The following is a 22,547-nucleotide window of genomic DNA, read 5'->3' on the forward strand; positions in this document are numbered from 1 at the left end:
CATTACTGGATGGGGTGAGTGAGTGTTACTTTATTGTTACATTACTGGATGGGGTGAGTGGGTATTACTTTCTTATTACATTACTGGATAGGGTGAGTGGGTGTTACTTTCTTATTACATTACTGGATGGGTTGAGTGAGTGTTACTTTATTATTACATTACTGGATGGGGTAAGTGGGTGTTACTTTATTATTACATTACTGGATGGGGTGAGTGGGTTTTACTTTACCTTGAGCAGAGGTCAATTTGTTTTAAGTCATAGCATCATGCTATGTGAACAGAGTGCACTGCAAGTAGGACTCAAGACTGAAGAAGCCTCCAAACAAACTGTAGATCAGAGCTTCCCAAACTTCACCATTACAGTCCAGGTTTTACATATATTCATGCTTGAGTCCAGATGGTTAATTCAACTTGACTGAGGTACTAATAAGTTGCCTGTGCTCAAGCATGGATATACTTACAACCTGGACTGTAATGGCGGAGTTTGTAAAACTCTGCTGTAGATGTTTTTTTCAATGTATCATGTATATCATGTATATTTTAATACCTTTTAGTAACTATTTTAATTTTATTTTGTGTCAAATAACATATCATGATCATATCGGGTTCAGCCCCACAAGCTTTACATGAGTAAGCTTGTTCACAAAGGGTCCGGTGCTGAGTCCTGTAAATCGGCCACTATTGCAACCAGATTGCGGGCATAGATAAAAATGTGGATTTTCACCAGTGTGCAGCGTTGTATGCATCTATGCAACTGCTCCATACCTATGCTTAGTTTTACAGTCATCATTAGTATCAATTCGCACTTGCACAAACCCCATGCCTGGTAAAAGGGGTCCATCCAAAAACCGACGGATCCATACTTAGCTACTATCCCGAAACCTCCAGGAGGCTCCTGAATGTCAGTGGCTCTCCCGGATACCTGAAAGAGTATTCAAGTCTCCTGGGGGCCTGCCTGCGGTCCGGGTGGCTGATGTCTCCCAGGGTCCTGAAATGGGCAGTCCGGGTGGCCGATGTCGCATTTTCACGTTTTATCATATGATTGTGGCCTTGCCCCCTGCCTTATAATGGCAGTAGTCATGACCCCTGCACCACCCACTTCTGTGTTGTACTACCCCCCCCCCCCCCCCACCACCACCACCACCACCCCCACCACCACTTTCACATTGCTGATTTGGCTGCTCCCTCTGGAGCAAAACCAAAAAGGTAAATGTATGGACTTTAAAAAGCTCACAATTCCTTCGCCATCCTCTAGTTAAGCTTGGCCTACTTGCAAACTGTCCATTACCATATACTTACGATGCTTCAGCCACAAGTGGAGATACTACTGAGTAGCGTTGGACTCAGTATTGCCCTTCTATTTGTGCCCTTGGCTCTGCAGCATGTGCCAGGTGAAAACACTCTAGACCCATATACAAAATAGACTTGCTTGCAACTCTGTTTTGATCTCATAGTTTCTGGCTAATGTACACATTTTATACACTCATCGTATCCTTAATAATTTTATTTTACAATTCCTTTTTCTTCATCAGGTAGTGGTATAAAAGATATTTATACTGTGTCGTAGAGCTACCTTGTAAGTTGTACTGGTGCAAAGAACTCAATATAAAATAATGCTTATACTTTTATAAAACAGAAAACCAGGACATACATGGAACCTACGTGTTTCTTAGTCAATGTCACACATCTTGTTCTTTCAGCAAAAATAAGACTTCTAGCAAACTGTTCTAAGCGTGTAATCTTTTGAAATGTAATCAAATGCATTTGGGATCAAAATTTTACAGACATAAACAATCACCATTTGGGTTACATTTGTACATTTTTCCAGAAGTACTAAGAAAACAATAGGATCACCTGAAATATGTGGCAAACATCCCTAAAATTCTAGTATACAGTGTATTCTAGTCACTGTAGAAGGTGGTGTGATATGGGATGATTGAAGTTGGAAGTCTCCTGTGCCTTCTAGTAGAGTAAGCAGGTATGATTTAGAATGATAGACTGTTTTGGAGGAATGGCCATCAGTGCAGTAAGGTAGCCCTTAGAGGTTGGTGCTCAGATGCAACAGACTTTACTTTGACCAGATCCTCAAGATCTCCCCTATATCATATCCTGTATGTTACTGGTAAATCTCTAATGTCTTTTACAGGTCTGCCAATCATTGTTGTAAGCGTGACCTTGGCAACCTCATTTAATAATTACGTAGCAGATGGTCACTGTTGGCTGAATGTTCAAACTGACATAATCTGGGCATTTGTTGGGCCTGTTCTCTTCATACTAACGGTATGTATTTTCAATTCGATATCTACTGATCAGTAAATTTAAGATTTATGTTTTGCCAGTTCAGCAGAGACCAAGCACTGATTTACGTATCCAATAAAAAAAAAGAAATTCCTCACTCTGGACTCTAAGCACATCATTGTAGTTTTCAATCACTTCTCAAGTGATAATGCTGATTTAGATTACCTTATAACTTCACAATAATGGGTAAGAGACACAGTACGCGTATGGGGTACCGTAAGGGTACGTATTTAGCGTAGCATACGCTAGGCCGTGATCGAGACGCACATGCGGCACGCTCGCTCACAGCTTAATGCGTGGTGTCGAGCACGCTATAGGCGAGCGACTACCGTAATGCTACGCTATCAGCGTAGCAGACGCTCGAGACCACGAGGAGATCACGAGCGGCGCAGACGCTCACAAGATGACAATCAGTAAACCTTGAATGTAACACACAGAAAGGATATTCTTATACTGTAAACCTTGTACTGAAACACTGTAGCGATATAACACTGCTTAACCTTGTTAACACTAAAGCTGTTTGAGCGATTGAGGCGCTCCAATTACCCTCTGCAATGTAATGAACACACAATACCGTGTTAAGGATCCAACACCTTTACTAACAAGCTTTTAGTTATATCGAAAAGGGGTAAAACAGTTACAAGTCATACACTACAGACTAACATATAATTCTAACAGAATAACTAGACAGAAATATATAATAACGTTACAATATTAAACTAAACAGAGAGAGAGAGAATGTGGCCAATACAGACAAAGAGCGAGATAATCACAGAGAATTACTTACACACACTGGGAACGATCGCAGCGCAGCCTGGTACCAGCTCCGAGTTAGTCAATATGAAAACCGTTTGTGGAGAGTGAGGGAGCTGTTCAGGCTGGCTGATCTTATATACACTGAGTACAGTATACTACAAAGGGACCTACAATCTCATTGTTCATTGGACACAGGAATGTCTCCTCGCATCATATCAAAAGGTCATAGGTTAGTTTGAACAGGTGGGCTGTGACTATTTCAAACAGCTCAGGTGGGTGGGAATCTCCGGATTCCCGCCGCAGGGATAATGAATCGCAAATATATGAAATGTCCAGAATCTACTAATGGCCATAACTATACGCAGGAGCGATTAATCTTTACCTAACCAGCACCGGATTGTTGCTATTAAAATACTCTTCAGTTAGGTATCAGACACAGCTGTTCAAACCCTGTCTGATCCTTCGTACCATACAAAGAGGGATTCCCAAGTCCGTGAACAAGTCACATTAAACAAACTTACAGTTATTACTAAGGGGAACATTATCTATAAAACATGCTATATGGATTTATTATTAAACGATTGAGTCGCCCGCTAGACGCACACAAAGTCTACCGTAAATGCACATACCACGCGCTCGAGCGCATGGCCGAGGCGCCATGCGCGGCTGCGAGTATCCGCACGCACGGGAGAGAATGTGCACGTGCAGCAGGCACGCGCATGAGGTGAATATATGGCAACATGCAGCGTGATATTTTTCTGACTTTGACAGTCCACCCTTTGGCAGTCATCAATAACTGCCACTTCCTAAAAACAGTTCAAAAAGAGAAAAATATATGCCATGTAAAAATACATTTCTATGATTGGGTAAGGGAGAAGAGAAGAAGGTGGGAAAAAGGTATGACCTAGTGAGATAGTAGAAGCATGTATGTATGAGTCCATGTTTGAGGGGTCATGTATCATCGTGCCGTACGTGTTTTAAATCAAGCTTCGAGGTATTGCGAAGTATACATTTGAATTCCTTCTTATCCCGTATTACAGGTCTGTGGATGGGCTGTCAAACTTTACCGAGCTCTTTTCGGCTTTTGGTTGCAACAAAATGGGGGAGCACATTTTAGTTGATGATACATGAATGGGGGGATATGTGAGTGCTGATATCTGTGCCTGTATTCCCTATCGACTATGTGTGTCATTACCTGAAGGTTGTAGAGATGAAGATAAGAAGCAATTATGGTAAATGCAGTCATAAACTATGTGAGTTTAATGTACATTTGCCGATTGAGGTCTTGTCTGATGTCTTGTCTCGATGTACATGTTGACTGTAGTCTCCCGATGCTTTTGCTATAATTGCTTGAGCAAAAAGCTTTCTCAATGTCCATAGACTTACAATCTTTGAAGTGTTGGGCTATCGTAAAATTTTAGAGTCACTAGGGAAAATGGGGGTCTATGGCATTGTCCATCAATGGTCTGTGTAAAAGGTTGTCAAATTCTTCTTCCAAGCGGATGTCTTTGTACCTTGGAGGAAAACAAAGGAGAAACGGGTGAAAGAAACGGACCGTGGAATCACATTTTCATCACAACATTGTCTCTATTGTTGGGTCATACATCAAATTAATCGTTGTTAATACAGTGTCCTCGTTCCTTAGACTCATCACCCTGGTATTACTTTTACGCTTCGCTAAAACCCGAACGCATCTAAATATCAGACCGACCAATATGATGACTCCCAGAATACACAAAAGAAATTTCCCTACATCCATGATAATACCTTGGGCCCATTCTCCTAAACCAGAGAACCAATTTTGTGGGTTCAACCATGACACCCAACTGGTCAGCTCATTACCCACAGCAGCAAGGGTGAGATTGTGTTTCCTTCGGAACTCCCATTTTAATTGTAAAATGTCATCCATCTTTTGGTCTATGACCTCGGCTGGGTCCTCCGTGCTGTTTGTAATGTACGTGCAGCACTTGATTCCATATTGAGTTGCCAGGGTTACACAATACCCGCCTGTCACAGCTGTGAGGTAATTGAGAATCATCCTATGCTGAACCAGTTCCGTTTTGTAGGCTTGTAACTCTTTCCCAGTGTACCTGAAGGTGTCGTCATACATTTCGGTGATATTGTCTAATAAATTTGCAAGCGCAGATATATATTTATAATTTATCACTCCTCTAGCGGTACGAGTGATATCTAACGCGAGTAGGAATTGAATCCCAGTGGATTCATGGATCTGGTCAGAGGCTGAATGCTCTGTTCTTTCTATCAGGTGCCGTTTAACGATGTGCTCGTAATGAGTGTGAGTATAAGGAGCTTGGGCACTGCAGTGAATATCTTTCATTTTAGTGTGGGATACAGTCATTACCTCAGGCAGTACTTTTCCAATATAACATAACCCTTCTGAGTTTGGGGCAAGCCACTTATACGCCTTCCTCCCGCATATGAAGTATGCATCATCGGGGAGAACATATGGGACGGAGTGTGACATAACCATATTACAGATTTTCCATGTGAACTCTCCTAACCCTAATTCTTCCATCTGTTTAGTACACGTATCAGTTTGTACGATCTGTGCACAGTATCCTGGTGATACTTCTCCAACTCGCATGATCCTACTTCCTAAGGTGTACCTATACCGAAAGAATTTCCTATGGTCGGCTATCTGGCGTATAAGTTCTGTGTCTATGGGCAATCTGTCGGCTCTATGTGAGAATGTCATGGTTTGATTACTCCATGACACTTCCCAATTTCCCGGCTTTCGGGGATTGGAAATGTTAAAGCACACTAAGGACCTATCCACATGGTATTGGTGGAGCTTCAAACTAGGAGGACTAGAGATATTAAACCTCTTGTCCACCGGCCTCCCACCACTTAGCTCAAGTACCTCTCCTACAGTTAAAGGGAATGGTACTAATCCTGATTTACTATGGCCTTGAGGTACTTGAGAGCATACCCAACAGTCTGTCTGGTTTAACACTTTACCCACTAAGGAGTGATAGTCACTCAATGGATGCCGGTCCATGTGGACATTAAAACTGGACTGACATTTCTTTATGCACCCATCCTCAACTATATTGTCACAATGCCTACAGATGCAGTTCTCTTCAGCTAACAATCCTTCACAATTCCTTCTATTGTCAATGCTACCAGATCGTTTTCTGATACTCGCCTTTACTCGGAGATTATGTTGTTCTTGGAAATCTACGCCTGCATCCTGGTCATCAGAACCCATTCCTGATCCTTTGTCGACCTCCATGGTACTCTCACCGAAACAGACTGCTCTGGTCAACATCAGGGTCAACAGGAAAATCCGGATCACAGTCTCTTGGGGCAAGTCCATCTTAGAGGAGTAAAAGGAGAAAACTAAGAAGGGGGAAAGGAAATAGGAGGGAGGTGGGAGCTGGAGAAAATAACAAATGGGAAAAAGAAATCTGGCTCGACAAGCTTCCGGTCTTGTTATTCTCAGCGCTCAGGTGTCGTCTCAATCCTCCCTGAACAGACACTCTAGTGATACAACCTCTACCGTCTGCTCTTTATCACGGGACCTCTCTGGGTCAGTGACCTTTTTACAATGAGACGAATGGACCCAAGTCTCTCTCTCGGCAACCTTCAAAGCAGTTGTGCTGGTTAATAAGACTTGATATGGTCCTTCCCATCTGTCAATAAGGCAACCTGAGCGTAGAAAATTCTGTATCATTACATAATCCCCAGGTTCAATGTCATGACAATTACTGTCTGGCAAATCAGGAATCACCAACTTTAGATTATCATTCTGATTCCTCAATTGCTTACTCATCTTAACCAAGTACTTTTACGGTTACTTCATTGTTACATTTCAAATCATCCTGGGGGTTAATCACAACATGGGGTTGTCGACCAAACAGAATTTCAAAAGGAGACAGATTAAGAGGGGACCTGGGAGTGGTTCTGATGCTGTATAATACGATTGGCAAAGCTTCAGGCCATAACAGTCCTGTTTCAGTCATTACCTTGCTCAATTTATTTTTAATAGTGCTGTTTACTCTTTCCACCTTCGCGCTCGCCTGGGGGCGATACGGAGTATGCAGCTTACTATTAATTCCCATCAACTTACACATTGTTTGAAAGACTTCACCTGTAAAGTGGGTACCCCTATCACTTTCAATTATTCTAGGGACACCGCACCTACACACAAATTCCTGCACAATTTTCTTTGCAGTAAATACAGCGGTGTTTGTGGCCGCGGGAAATGCTTCGACCCAATTTGAAAACACATCTATACAGACCAAAACATACTTTAAATTTCTACAAGGTGGCAATTGTATGAAATCAATTTGTATCACCTGGAAAGGGCCATCTGTTGGAGGGATATGAGATGGCTCTGTCGGTATTGCCTTTCCGATATTCTTCCTCAAGCAGGTGAGGCATGTCATCGCTCTCTTACCCGCATGGGAAGAAAATCCTGGGGCGCACCAATAAGCTCTTACTAGCTTACACATCCCTTCTTTGCCTAAATGAGTCAGCCCGTGTGCTGCTTCCGCTAGACTTGGAAGGTATGCTCTTGGTGCCACTGGTTTACCATGTCCATCTGTCCAGAGTCCTGAGGACCCCTGGCCATATCCTTTTGACCTCCAGACTGCCTTTTCCTGTGGGGAACACACATTTTGCATTTCACACAATTTCTGTGTGTTTACAGTATTAAATACCATCAGTCGTGTACTATCTGTTTGTATGGGGTTACCAGCTGCTGATTTAGCAGCTTCGTCTGCTCGGCTGTTACCAAGTGATACCGGGTCTTGGCTATATGTGTGAGCTTTACACTTGATAACAGCCACTCTGTCGGGTTCCTGTATCGCTGTTAGAAGTCTTTTGATGTGGGCTGCATGCGCTACTGGTGTGCCAGCTGCCGTCATGAAATTTCTGAGGCGCCATAGGGCTCCGAAATCATGGACTACTCCGAATGCGTACCTAGAATCTGTGTAGATATTGGCTGACTTGCCCTTAGCCAATTCACATGCTCTGGTTAGGGCAACCATTTCAGCAACTTGTGCTGAGTGAGGTGGGCCTAGCGGTTCTGCTTCTATGGTACCTTGGTCATCTACGACTGCGTATCCAGTACACAAGTCTCCCGAGTCCGTCTGTCTGTGACAACTACCGTCAGTGTAGAAAGTAAAATCTACATCTTCCAGTGGGTTGTCACTGATGTCAGGCCTTGCCGTGAAATTTTGGGTCAAATATTCCATACAATCATATGTGTCATCCTCTGTATTAAATCCTCCTTCACCATTATTCTCATCCCCCACCCTTTGTGCCTGTCCAGGCACACCTGGGAGATACGTTGCAGGATTTAATGCGCTGCATCTCCTTATGGTAATGTTTACGGGGGCCATCAATGCCAATTCCCATCTTGTAAACCGCGCTGATGAGACGTGTCTGGTTTGGGCAGAATTTAGTAAGGCTGACACTGCATGTGGTGTATGAATTGTGAGGTTGTGTCCTAGCACTACATCTTCGCTTTTCGTGACTAGCAATGCTATTGCTGCAACGCTTCGCAAGCATGTGGGGAGGGATCGCGCTACCGTATCTAGCTGAGCGCTGTAGTAGGCTACCGGCCTGCTGGCATCACCATGCTTCTGGGTTAAAACACCTGCTGCGCAACCAGCACTCTCTGTTCCGTACAGCTCAAAGGGTTTCCCATAGTCAGGCATACCTAATGCCGGTGCCTGTGTTAGGCACTGTTTTAGTCTTTCAAATGCCATCTCAGATTCGTCTGTGTGCGAGATCCGATCAGGTTTACTTGATGAGACCATCTCCTGCAAAGGTAGGGCTAGTATGGAAAAACCTGGGATCCAGTTACGGCAATACCCACACATTCCTAAAAATGTTCTGATCTGTTGCTGGGTTTGTGGCAGGGTCATGTCACGAATTGCTTGAATTCTATCAGCGGTAAGGTGTCTCAGTCCTTGTGTTAGACAGTGTCCCAAATACTTCACACGAGTCTGGCATAATTGTAACTTGTCTTTGGAAACCTTGTGTCCTGTGTCTGAAAGATGAGACAGGAGCTGTTTCGTATCTCTCAGGGACGCTTCCAATGAATCTGAACACAGTAGTAAATCGTCCACGTACTGTATCAATACTGATCCACTCACTGGTTGGAAAGACTGTAAACAATCATGCAGAGCTTGTGAGAAAATACTTGGACTGTCTATGAAACCTTGGGGTAAGCGAGTCCATGTGTATTGAACTCCTCTGTATGTAAATGCAAATAAGTATTGGCTGTCAGGGTGTAGAGGTACCGAGAAGAAAGCGGAGCAGAGGTCAATCACAGTGAAAAATTTGGCAGTGGGAGGGATTTGCATTAGGATGACAGCTGGATTAGGCACTACGGGGAATTGACTCTCAACTATTTTGTTGATCCCTCTTAGATCCTGCACTAATCTGTAACCCCTCCCCCCACTCTTTTTAACAGGGAAGATGGGACTATTTGCAGTGCTGGACGTCCTTACCAGAATGCCCTGTTGTAGCAAGCGCTCTATTACAGGGTAAACTCCTAACTCCACCTCTGGCTTCAGAGGATATTGTGGGATTTTTGGAGCTATCCTACCATCTTTTACTTGCACAACTACTGGGGCTACATTTGCCATCAATCCAGTGTCTTGTCCATCTTTGGTCCAAAGTGACTCCGGTATCTGGGAAATCATTTCTTCTACCTTGGACGGACACCTATTTATAATAACAGTGTGTGACATTAATCTTGTTGGGGAGTCTAGCATATCTTGCGCTTCCTGAGCGTGGTTTTCGGGTATATCCAAGAACACACCTTCAGGAGTACAGTATATGACGCATCCCATTTTGCACAGTAAATCTCTCCCTAAGAGATTAGTCGGAGCCGATGCAGCCAGCAGGAAAGAATGCTTGGTATGCAAAGGCCCTATCGTAATCTCTGCGGGTTTGCTTAAAGGGTAGTGCTGTACTACTCCTGTTACTCCCATGGCTGGAATTGTTTTACCAGTGGTTCTCATGCCCACGGTCGAATTTATCACTGACTTGGCCGCCCCCGTATCTACAAGGAAATTTAGAGATTTACCAGCTACATCAATTGTGACCTCAGGTTCACTTCCAAGGTTCGCAATTAATTTCACTGGCTGCAGATTACAGGTGTGGCCTCGCCCCTATGGTGCGTGGTGGCCTCCCTGTATTGCGCTGGCAGCTATTACCTGTGAAGGGGGTAAATGGGATCTATCAGTGACTTGCCAGTCTCTTTTTGGGGGATACCTTTTTGTTTCCCCTGCGTGTGGCTCATAACTCCGTCTCTGCGGTCCTTGATCCCAATTTCGTGTGTCATGTCGTTGTCTAGGGGGTTGGTATGATCTTTGTGCATTCTTTGATCTACAGTCTCGTGCAAAATGTCCCTCTTTATGACAGTAATAACAGGTTACCACATTTGACTTACCCACAGGGGTCGGAGATTTATACAGAGGTTGCCTGGTAGTCAGGGCCTGTATACTTACGGCCATTAACTTATCGCTCTGCGACTCCCTGTTTCTGGTGATATTCCGATCATGATCAACAGCGGCCTCTCTCAAAGTAGCCACCGACAGACCTCGCCAACATGGTTGGGTGGTCTGTACCCTTGTCCTTAATACTTCTTTTAAACCTTCCATTAACACAGATACTGCTACTGCTCTATGATTTACATTTGTCGAAATGTCTCTATGCCTGTATACTTAGCCATTTCCTGTAGTGCCCGATGAAAATAATCAGCAGCTGTTTCTCCCTCTTTTTGTTTGATGGAAAAATTTTATTCCATTTGGCAACAGCTGGAAAATACTCTTTTAACTGTAAATTTATTCTCTTTACATTATCTTGGTTGTACACATCCGTAAGGGGTACATCTTCATCTAATTTACAGTCAGCTAAAAATCTTGCTGAGTCGACATTGGAGGGTAAGCATGCCCTCAGCAATATCTGCCAGTCTTTGTTATTGGGCTCCACAGTATTTCCTAGATCTCTAATGTATTTCTGACTAGCAGCTAGATCTTTCCTAGGATCAGGGAATTCAGACACCATTGTTCTTAATTCCATTCGGGAAAAGGGGCAGTGCATGGCGATGTTTCTGACAGGAGTGATTCCTGAAGTGTCAGTTTTCCCATTTGGCACTGCTATTACCCTAACGGGATTAAGTCCAATAACATCCTTCTGAGTAGATTCTACAATATGTGGTGAAATGGTTTCAGCATAGTGTATGGTGCCGTACTTACCAGATGATACGACCTCACCTGTCCCTCCGCTAGGGGGCTTTGACGCTAATCTTACGGGTTGGGCCATGCCCACTGTTGTTTCTGCTATGGTGGCTGCTAGAGAGAGTGCCGATATTGTTGTTGGCTCATCCTCTTGATCACACTCCTGGGAAAAGTTTAAAACAGGGTACAGCTTGCACGGGTTAGTATTTGCATCAATAATCTTAGTCACATTATTCTTAACATCTATACAGTTACTAAGTGCATGTTTATCATTCACCAGTGTGCCATTCTCTGTGACCACTTGCTCTCCCGTTATGTATGGTGGCGGTGGCGCCGTGGCCATCAGTTTCTTGATAGGGTTAGATCCAGCCGCCTGAGCCAATCCTCTCTGTATTTCACCCTCCTGCTGCCATAACTGTAAATAGTCATAATGTTTGATTCGTCTCTTTGCAGATTTAATGAGACATATCCTTCTCCTTAGATTTTGCAACACATCTGGGCTAAAACTGCCTACCCGTGGGAACTTTTCCCCATCGTGCACAGTCATTCTTTCCCATTCATCGCACAAAACCTCTGTGTGTGATCCGTATTTCTCACACATTACATACCTTGCCGACCCGATTGGTCGGTTTACTAAGTCAACCCGAACCGAGGTTGATCCCCCCCTACCTGAACAACTGGCCCCCATCCTTGCAGGTGTTGCTTTCACTACCTCTGACCTTCAAATCAGGGTCTTACAAAACCAAGATGTCCTGGGCAGGCCGGCGGCGAAGTTTACCGAGTACTCCACTCACTCGCCCACGTCGACCAATACGCCCACACACTGCCTTAGCGCTGGCGTACTCAACCTAGGGCCCCTGCGACCTGAACCTCTATTTTCTGGAACATGTGGGTGTGATCCGAAGAGCACTTAACCCTTTCCAGTAACTATTGGTTGTTGGATAGTTCCCAAGTGACTAGCGAACTTCCCTTAAAATAAAAAAATATTACACAAATCACGTTAGAATGTACAAATAGCGTTTATGACCCCTCTAACGTATGCAAATGGTACTGGGTCAAGTTACTAACTAATGCACACAATTACGTGCGGTACAATCGTTCTGCACATAAGCAACTAATCTTATGTGCGGAGCGACCAGTGGAATCGAAAATTGTGGCTGCGAATTCCTTCAGCCTGAGCTTAATGGCCTATATGGGTATCGCACCAACCCTTTCTTGTGTTGTGCTACTCTTTATCTATAGCGGACTTCTTAGTCTGCTGTACCTGGACCTCCTGGTCTGTCTGGACCTCCTGGTCTGTGCTACAGTAGACCTCCTGGTCTGCTATACTCTAATGCTCTTTTTTTTTTTTTATGTTTAACAAGGGATGCCTCCCAAGCCACCATGCAGTCACTTACACGTATGTACCTTCACGAGAACTCGATGATTTCCTTTGGTTCAAACCCCAAAAATTAGAAACTTATATATATGTATACACACTCTTTCACCTCATATACACTTTACTTTCGTTTCTGCGCAGAAATCCCTTTCATTCAGTAACACAGTTCAGTTCAGATGAGTTGCAAATTAGAGAAGGATCTATTAGCTTAAAATTTTGGACACTGAAATTGACTTGCGCTATTATCGCGTTGCCTCCTTTTCGCCTATTTAAAATAATACTATCATGTGATTTGTATTATGTGGGCGTACCCAGATGCTCCGTTGCGTAATATACGCTCCGTGCGTCGTCCCTTGCGTCGCGTACACTCGTTCTGCCCTTTGTTAGAGACACGTGTACGCAAGCCAGGTATGTCCACAGTAACACAACTAACACGTTTATCAATGTAAATGACCTTTAATTGTAATCATCTACTGAACACCACACAGAGCTTCCTTGTATTTTAGGCAAGCCGTGTGCGTGTTTTACAAATTACTTCCTTACGTATTAATATTAACTTTTAACTACCAATAGCAACAAATCTTTCTCAGCACGTTATCGATTGTGAAATGGCAAACAGGAAGGTGATATGTGAAAATACACAAATGAAAAGAGATACAGTTGTGTGCGTGCGTGTGTACGTAAAACAGAAATAAACAGTTTTAAAAAACAATAGCGTATTGTTCTTACCTTCGGTTCCGGATCCCACCAGCACTCCTTCAATCTAGCGAAACAGACGCTTATCTAGTCAGCACTACTGTATCCCGATACGAAGGGATACTGCCTTCCCGCCCTTGCTGACAGATAACGTTTGTTTTCGCTAGTGCGGATATGTGGAGGACGGACGAGCCGCCAATTGATAATGCTGATTTAGATTACCTTATAACTTCACAATAATGGGTAAGAGACACAGTACGCGTATGGGGTACCGTAAGGGTACGTATTTAGCGTAGCATACGCTAGGCCGTGATCGAGACACACATGCGGCACGCTCGCTCACAGCTTAATGCGTGGTGTCGAGCACGCTATAGGCGAGCGACTACCGTAATGCTACGCTATCAGCGTAGCAGACGCTCGAGACCACGAGGAGATCACGAGCGGCGCAGACGCTCACAAGATGACAATCAGTAAACCTTGAATGTAACACACAGAAAGGATATTCTTATACTGTAAACCTTGTACTGAAACACTGTAGCGATATAACACTGCTTAACCTTGTTAACACTAAAGCTGTTTGAGCGATCAAGGCGCTCCTATTACCCTCTGCAATGTAATGAACACACAATACCGTGTTAAGGATCCAACACCTTTACTAACAAGCTTTTAGTTATATCGAAAAGGGGTAAAACAGTTACAAGTCATACACTACAGACTAACATATAATTCTAACAGAATAACTAGACAGAAATATATAATAACGTTACAATATTAAACTAAACAGAGAGAGAGAGAATGTGGCCAATACAGACAAAGAGCGAGATAATCACAGAGAATTACTTACACACACTGGGAACGATCGCAGCACAGCCTGGTACCAGCTCCGAGTTAGTCAATATGAAAACCGTTTGTGGAGAGTGAGGGAGCTGTTCAGGCTGGCTGATCTTATATACACTGAGTACAGTATACAGGTTGAGTATCCCATATCCAAATATTCCGAAATACGGAATATTCCGAAATACAGACTTTTTTGAGTGAGATTGAGATAGTGAAACCTTTGTTTTCTGATGGCTCAATGTACACAAACTTTGTTTAATACACAAAGTTATTAAAAATATTGTATTAAATGACCTTCAGGCTGCGTGTATAAGGTGTATATGAAACATAAATGAATTGTGTGAATGTATACACACTTTGTTTAATGCACAAAGTTATAAAAAATATTGGCTAAAATGACCTTCAAGCTGTGTGTATAAGGTGTATATGAATCATAAATGCATTCTGTGCTTAGACTTAGATCCCATCACCATGATATCTCATTATGGTTTGCAGTTATTCCAAAATACGGAAAAATCCGATATCCAAAATACCTCTGGTCCCAAGCATTTTGGATAAGGGAGACTCAACCTGTACTACAAAGGGACCTACAATCTCATTGTTCATTGGACACAGGAATGTCTCCTCGCATCATATCAAAAGGTCATAGGTTAGTTTGAACAGGTGGGCTGTGACTATTTCAAACAGCTCAGGTGGGTGGGAATCTCCGGATTCCCGCCGCATGGATAATGAATCGCAAATATATGAAATGTCCAGAATCTACTAATGGCCATAACTATACGCAGGAGCGATTAATCTTTACCTAACCAGCACCGGATTGTTGCTATTAAAATACTCTTCAGTTAGGTATCAGACACAGCTGTTCAAACCCTGTCTGACCCTTCGTACCATACAAAGAGGGATTCCCAAGTCCGTGAACAAGTCACATTAAACAAACTTACAGTTATTACTAAGGGGAACATTATCTATAAAACATGCTATATGGATTTATTATTAAACGATTGAGTCGCCCGCTAGACGCACACAAAGTCTACCGTAAATGCACATACCACGCGCTCGAGCGCATGGCCGAGGCACCATGCGCGGCTGCGAGTATCCGCACGCACGGGAGAGAATGTGCACGTGCAGCAGGCACGCGCATGAGGTGATTATATGGCAACGTGCAGCGTGATATTTTTCTGACTTTGACACAAGTCAACAGCATACAGTACTTCAGGTATTTACAACCACCAAGATAATAGCTTCCACCTAACGGACACAGAATACGGACATTCACTTTTTTTTTTTTTAAGGATGTGAACCTCCTGGATACACTCCAGCTTGTAATCTAAATTGAGAAGTGATAGAAGTGACTGTATTATTGGCTGGCCTCTATGGCATATTATGGGTGTAGTAGGGTATGCCGGTGGCCGGGCTCCTGACGACCAGCATACCGGCACCGGAATCCCGAATGCCGGCATACCGACAGTTAGGCGAGCGCAAATGAGCCCCTTGCGGGCTCGCTGCGCTCACCATGCTGTGGGCACGGTGGCTCACTACATGCACCACGCTATCTATTCTCCCTCCAGGGGGGTCGTGGACCCCCAAGAGGGAGAAAAAGCGTTGATATACTATGCGGCGGGATCCCGACAGCCGGCAAACTGAAGACCACCCACATATTATATATGAAGTATATAGAATTGTTCTGGATCCAAGGCAAACAGTTGTGTTACTATTACGTTGCAATATCGCTAAGTACATTAGAAATACTATACTTATACTAATATGTTATCTTTTATTAGACATCTAAATCCCTGAATTAATGACAATTAATTTACTTTGGGTTGCTACAGTGCCATCTACTCTAGTACTATACATTCTATGTAATGCATGTACCGTAGGAGTTTTTAGGGCTTTTCGCTTACATATAGCAGCAAATAAATCGCTCAACTATGTGAACAGTAGCATTGTGGGCGTAACTCAGGTTGGATTGCAAATCGCGAACCAACCGGAATTTATGCATTCACCCAGCAAGTGCATGTGCAGGGCCCATCCTGCGCATGTGCCCACATTTACTGCACGTGACCTGCAGTAAATGCTTATGCCTCTGCCTGCTTGACAGGCAGAGGTGTTCGCGGGGCAGCACCACTCCACTTCAAGGCGGAGATGTAGCGTTTCGGCACACGCAGCCGATCCGATCAAAAAGATGGTGGCGGGCCTCCTGCTGTCGCAGCCAGGCTTTGCCAGCAGGAGGCTTCCCTATTTTCTGCGACCATGCACTAATTGCAGCCCGATCACAATTAATGTGGGTTGCAGAGGGTAGGCGGTGGTTAGCAAGCTGGGCGGCCTTGCCCTGGGATGGGCGGCCCCAGCATGCTAGGCAAAGAATTGCAAATTCTGCTTACTGAATAGGATCCGGTGTGCGGTCTGAATCAGGCCCTATGTTTTGACCTGACTTTCCTTCCCTTCGGAATTTTATTTGATTTGAAGTAACTAATAAGAATCACAAGCAGTAGTGTCAAGAAATCTATGGTGGCGGCTAGGACTAAATCTAGGTTGGTGGGGGCTAGGGCTAAATTTTGGGGGGTGGCGGCTACGATTAACCACCCCCCTAGTGCCTAACTCCCCCTAATGCCTAACACTACCCCATGGGGCCCTAAATCTAATACCTACAGCGATTCTTACCTTCAGGATATCGGCTGTTGGTGTCCTAGCGCCGGTCCCCTGAGCTGTGTCAGGATTGCGGCGTCTGTCACATGACTGCCGGCATCACAATTGACGGGATGCAAAGCGCATCCCTGCTGAACAACCTTATAACGTTTAAACTAGTGGCAATCTGGCAAAAATCCCACACTGGTTCCCTTATGTCTAAACTTATTACATAACTCTCTAAGGGGGACATTTACTAAGCAGTGATAAGAGCGGAGAAGTGAACCAGTGGAGAAGTTGCCCCATCAACCAATCAGCAGCTCTGTATAATTTTATAGTATGCAAATTATAGATGTTACTTCAGTGCTGATTGGTTGCCATGGCACTTCTCCACTGGCTCACTTCTCTTCTTATCACTGCTTAAAAATCTTAACGTCCAGAGGCAGGTCTAGGGAACAAGTGTAGAATAAAAATGTTCAAGACCCAAAGCGTTTCTTCAGCACAGAACTTTCACATGAACACTAGAGATTCAGATAGAGCTACTATACATGTTTCAGACATGAAACTTTGACCAACAACAGTTATAATCATTCTTAATTTATAAGGTACGCATGCACTAGTATGGTCTACTAATGGAAAGGTAATACAGGTTGTGTATCCCTTATCCAAAATGCTTGGGACCAGAGGTATTTTGGATATCGGATTTTTCCGTATTTTGGAATAATTGCATACTATAATGAGATATCATGGTGATGGGACCTAAGTCTAAGCACAGAATGCATTTAAGTTTCATATACACCTTATACACACAGCCTGAAGGTCATTTTAGCCAATATTTTTTATAACTTTGTGCATTAAACAAAGTGTGTCTACATTCACACAATTCATTTATGTTTCTTATACACCTTATACACACAGCCTGAGGGTCATTTAATACAGTATTTTTAATAAATTTGTGTATTAAACAAAGTTTGTGTACATTGAGCCATCAAAAAACAAAGGTTTCACTATCTCACTCTCACTCAAAAAAGTCCGTATTTCGGAATATTCCGTATTTCGGAATATTTGGATATGGGATACTCCACCTGTAACATAGAATTACAGTAAATATCCAGTAAATAAGGTTGATTGTATCAAAAACTTGCAAAGTTTAATTGACTCACCTTCTTCATCCTTACAGGTAAATACATTTGTCCTTTTCCGAGTGGTGATGGTCACAATTTCTAGCGCCCGCAGACGCTCCAAGATGCTGACACCCAACTGCAGCATAGAAAAGCAGATTGGCATACAGGTCTGGTAAGTAATTATACCTCTGAGAAAATGAAAATTATCAAAATTAAGCTAAATATCAGTGGGAATCTTTCTGCCTGGGTGACATCACAATACATATTTCACACAATGCAGTATTTTTTCTTTTACTTAAACTTCTTCATGATGATAAAGTGAATACTATATTTTTTATGTTAAATATTATTAAATGTATATCTGTTATTAGCAGTTTCTCAGAATCCTCTAATATATACATGTATGGTTTATGAGAGGGGTTTTCAAACTGTGTGCCAGGGCACTTACATGGGTGCCCTAGCAGTGGCGGAACTTACGAGTGGTGGGCCCAGGTGCAAAAAATTTGCTTTGGGCCGCCTCTGCCGCCTTTCGGGGAGCGGCAGTGAGCGACAGGTAAAAGCAGTGGGTGATGGGGAGAGGCAGTGGACAGGGCCGGATTAACAATGGGGTGGGTGGAACTGCAGCTCCAGGCCCTCCCCCATCAAAATAGGCCCACAGGATCCCCTGCTGCTGGAAGCAAGAAAAAAATGTTTTTCCTGTTACACAGCAACTCAGTAGCACTGGAAAGCCTCAGTTAGAAGCCCCCCCTTTGCCGAAAGCTTTCTCTCCTCCTACCCTGCGCCGTGATGTCACATTGAGACATGCCATAAGTGCCTCCCCAGTGGGCCCTGCTCCCCACCACCATGCAGAACAGCGTCAGCCTGCGGTGGACTTGCCTGCTGGGACGCAGGGTGACTTAGCCGCTTGTTCAGTCCCGGGACCCATCTGCCGGGCGGGCTAGTGGTGCTTGCTTAATGGTATTGTAGCGTCTAGTTTCCCTTAGTGGAGACGACCTTTCCCATAAGCCCCTGGGTGCATGTCACAAACTATTTGGAATAGTAACCTGTGGCGAGCGTCCAACGGAGCATCGGAAAAAAAAAATAACAACCTCAAACGAACGGAGAAAACATTTAGGTGCTTGTAAGGGTGGAAGTTCTCTCCTCCCCTCTTGTTATGTCACTTCCAGGTCCTGATCACGAAGGGAACATAGACACAACCATCTGACTACTCCTGCTGTGTCTGGAAAGTTCAGTCAGTCAGTGTCACTGGGGAAAATGGGGGAGAGTGGGAGGGCTGTGGGGAACAGGGTATGTGTGTTGGAAGGGACACTCTGGGGGTATGTGTAGGGACTGGGGTGAACAGAGTGAGTGTGTGTGTATGGTGACTCGAGGGGACAGGCTGTGTGTGTGAAGGGGGCTGGAGGGGAACAGGCTTTGTGTGTGTTGTGTGTGTGTGTGTGTGTGTGTGTGTGTAGGGAGTGGGAGGGGCAGGCTTTCTGTGTGTGTGTGGTCAGATGGGCTTATGCTGGGGTTAGTTGCATGCACAGACTATGGGTTGCTCACACTGGGGGCTATGTTCAGGCAGGTGATCTGAAGCTCTGTGGACACACTCGGTTCATGTGCATTCGGCTGGGGAGGGGCTTTGTTGGCGGAGTTGGACTGTTGGCTACGTGGAGGGGGATGTGGGGAGGGTCGCTGTACGTCCAGCTCAGGGGATCTCACCAGTTGTGGTTTTAGGTGTTGGCTAGCAAGGCGGGCACCCAAGGGCACTGCAGCCTGAGGCTGCAGTCACCCCACCAGCACCATCAGCCCCCATCTGCTACTTGCATCTCAATGCCCCCTGCCACTTCCTGCTGCCAGCCAGCCGCCTCCCATCCTGTCCACTTCACGCTGCCGGCCAAAACCCTCTCCTGGCGACTTCCTGCTGGCTGCCTCCTGCCACTACTCACTCCCCCTCAGCTTCACGCTGGGTAGAAGTATGAGAAGAACATAGAGCCAGGGAACCACAGGCGCCGGATGGTGAGTTATGGCTAGCTGGTGCAATCTGTATAATGGGCTACCTGGTGCAATGTGTATAATAGGCTCTTCCTGGTGCAATGTGTATAATGGGAAACCTAGTGCAATGTGTATAAGGGGCTACCTGTGTATAATAGGCTCTACCTGGTGCAGTGTGTATAATGGCCTACCTGGTGCAATGTGTATAATGGACTACCTGGTGCAATGTGTATAAGGGGCTACCTGTGTATAATAGGCTCTTCCTGGTGAAATGTGTATAATGGAAAACCTAGTGCAATGTGTACAAGGGGCTACCTGTGTATAATAGGCTCTACCTGGTGCAGTGTGTATAATGGCCTACCTGGTGCAATGTGTATAATGGGCTACCTGGTGAAATGTGTATAATGGAAAACCTAGTGCAATGTGTACAAGGGGCTACCTGTGTATAATAGGCTCTACCTGGTGCAGTGTATATAATGGCCTACCTGGTGCAATGTGTATATGGGGCTACCTGGTGCAATGTGCATAATGGAAAACTTGGTGCCATATGTACAAGGGCTACCTGTGTATAATAGGTTCTGCCTGGTGCAATGTGTATAATGGGCTACCTGGTGCAATGTGTATAATGGGAAACCTAGTGCAATGTGTATAAGGGGCTACCTGTGTATAATATGCTCTACCTGGTGCAGTGTGTATAATGGCCTACCTGGCGCAATGTGTATATGGGGCTACCTGGTGCAATGTTTATAAGGGGCTACCTGGTGCAATATGTATAATGGAAAACCTGGTGCTATATGTACAATGGAAAACCTGGTGCAATGTGTATAAAGGGCTACCTGTGTATAATAGGCTCTACCTGGTGCAGTGTGTATAATGGGCTACCTGGCGCAGTGTGTAAAAGGGGCTCTACCTGGCATATTGTGCATAAAGGGCTCTACCTGGCATGTATAAGGGGTACTACTGTGTGGTGTAATGTGACTGACGGACACTACTGTGTGGTGTAATGTGAATTGGTACTATTTTGTGGCCAAGCCCCTTCCCTCGTGAAGCCCCTCCCCTACATTTTTGGTATGCGCAATCAGCGCGCACTGTCCCTGTTTTGAATGGGGAAAAGGGGGCACCAAAGGAAATGTTCACCCTGGGCGCCACAAGGTCTAGAACCAGCCCTGGATCACGCCCCCCTCAGCAAACCCAGCCTCCATTGGGGCTGCTTACGGAGCTTTCCCCAGCTGGTTTTCTATCCCAATCTACCCCTGGCAGCAGTCAAGCTCAGCTCCATGAAGATGGCTCGGGAGATCGTGACTGAACTATCTGGCTGTTGCTCATTGCTAAGGGAAGCCGGGATAAGTGGCTGCTGCAGAGACATAGGCACGCATCTCCCACCAACTGTAAGTTATACCACCCACCGGCATTTAACATCAGCAAGGCACCACAACACCGCAAGCCCACACTCAAAGCCGAATGTCTAGCTATTATCCCCAGAACACTGCTATACACGTGTTCCCCTAGTGCAGTGGTTCTCAAACTTTTGGGAGTTACGGCACTCTTGAGTAACAGAACTGTTTTCACGGCACCTCTAGGCCAAAAGTTTCTTATTAAGAAATTCAGAAAGAAATATTACATTAAGTAATTTGTGTTTATACGTCATCCTTAGGCTCAATTGTGCGGTGAGGGACAGGATTATCTTCTGTTTGTCCACATATTTTATGATTAGAAACCAACAGCACTTGTTTTGTCTATTACAGTGACCATAAATTATTTGAATTGGTCCTGAACCACCAACCCAGGGCACCCCTGCAAGTACCCTGAGGCCACGGCACACAGTTTGAGAACCACTGCCCTAGTGTACGTCTACTGACCGTCGGTGCTCCCCACACCCATACCTGTCTACACACTTCCCTCACACACCCACCCTGAGTACTGTCAAATATTTAATGTTGTATGTGTTGTACACACATTATATTCTGCACACTTCTATTAGACACTGGCCAGCACCTAAATCACCTACCTTAATAGGTTTTTTTGATTGTTTTGATACTCACTGCGGGTCCACTTTGAATACCTTGATTGAAATGTATTGATTTATTACTAATAGAATATACCTGCATCACAACCTCACTGCACTGTATTTTTCCTACCGCACGCCACCACTGATTAATCACCAACACAGACACCTAGGCTAAAAAGCATTTACTGATATATTTGATTTGTTAGTTATGTACAGTATATGATTTGTCACCCACTCCTGGGTTTCACTGACTACACTGTACTGTATTAAGCTAATTAATAACTAATTTACATGCTACATCCTCTTTACCCTGTGGTCCTTCTACCTACCACCACACACCACCATCACCTCCAACCCCAGCAGCTTCCAACTCAGAGGTGATTGGCACTTTAGTGCATCTGCACACAACTAAAATTATATACAGTGTGTACAGTACATATAGCTATATATATATATATATATATATATATATAGAGAGAGAGAGAGCGAGCTATATATATATATATATATATATATATACTAGGCGATTCATCGCGCCCTACGGGCGCTCTTCACACCGTCGTTTGTGGCTACGCCCCGTTAACCCCTGCACTCCTTTGAACATACGCAAGCCGGTAGAGAACAGATGC

General features: G+C 44.4%; 1 protein-coding gene across 3 annotated transcripts in view; it reads left to right on the forward strand.

Annotated features, from left to right (window-relative positions):
• ADGRD2 (adhesion G protein-coupled receptor D2) overlaps nucleotides 1–22,547 on the forward strand; it is a 611,421-nt gene that overhangs the window by 135,427 nt on the left and 453,447 nt on the right. For all 3 annotated transcript variants that reach the window (XM_063936865.1, XM_063936864.1, XM_063936863.1), the window contains exons 18-19: nucleotides 2,147–2,280; nucleotides 17,993–18,108. In XM_063936865.1, coding sequence (XP_063792935.1) covers nucleotides 2,147–2,280; nucleotides 17,993–18,108 — 250 coding nt within the window. The remainder of the gene's footprint in view (nucleotides 1–2,146; nucleotides 2,281–17,992; nucleotides 18,109–22,547) is intronic.

This window comes from Pseudophryne corroboree, chromosome 8 (genome assembly GCF_028390025.1).
Source record: "Pseudophryne corroboree isolate aPseCor3 chromosome 8, aPseCor3.hap2, whole genome shotgun sequence".
Taxonomy (NCBI): Eukaryota; Metazoa; Chordata; class Amphibia; order Anura; family Myobatrachidae; genus Pseudophryne; species Pseudophryne corroboree.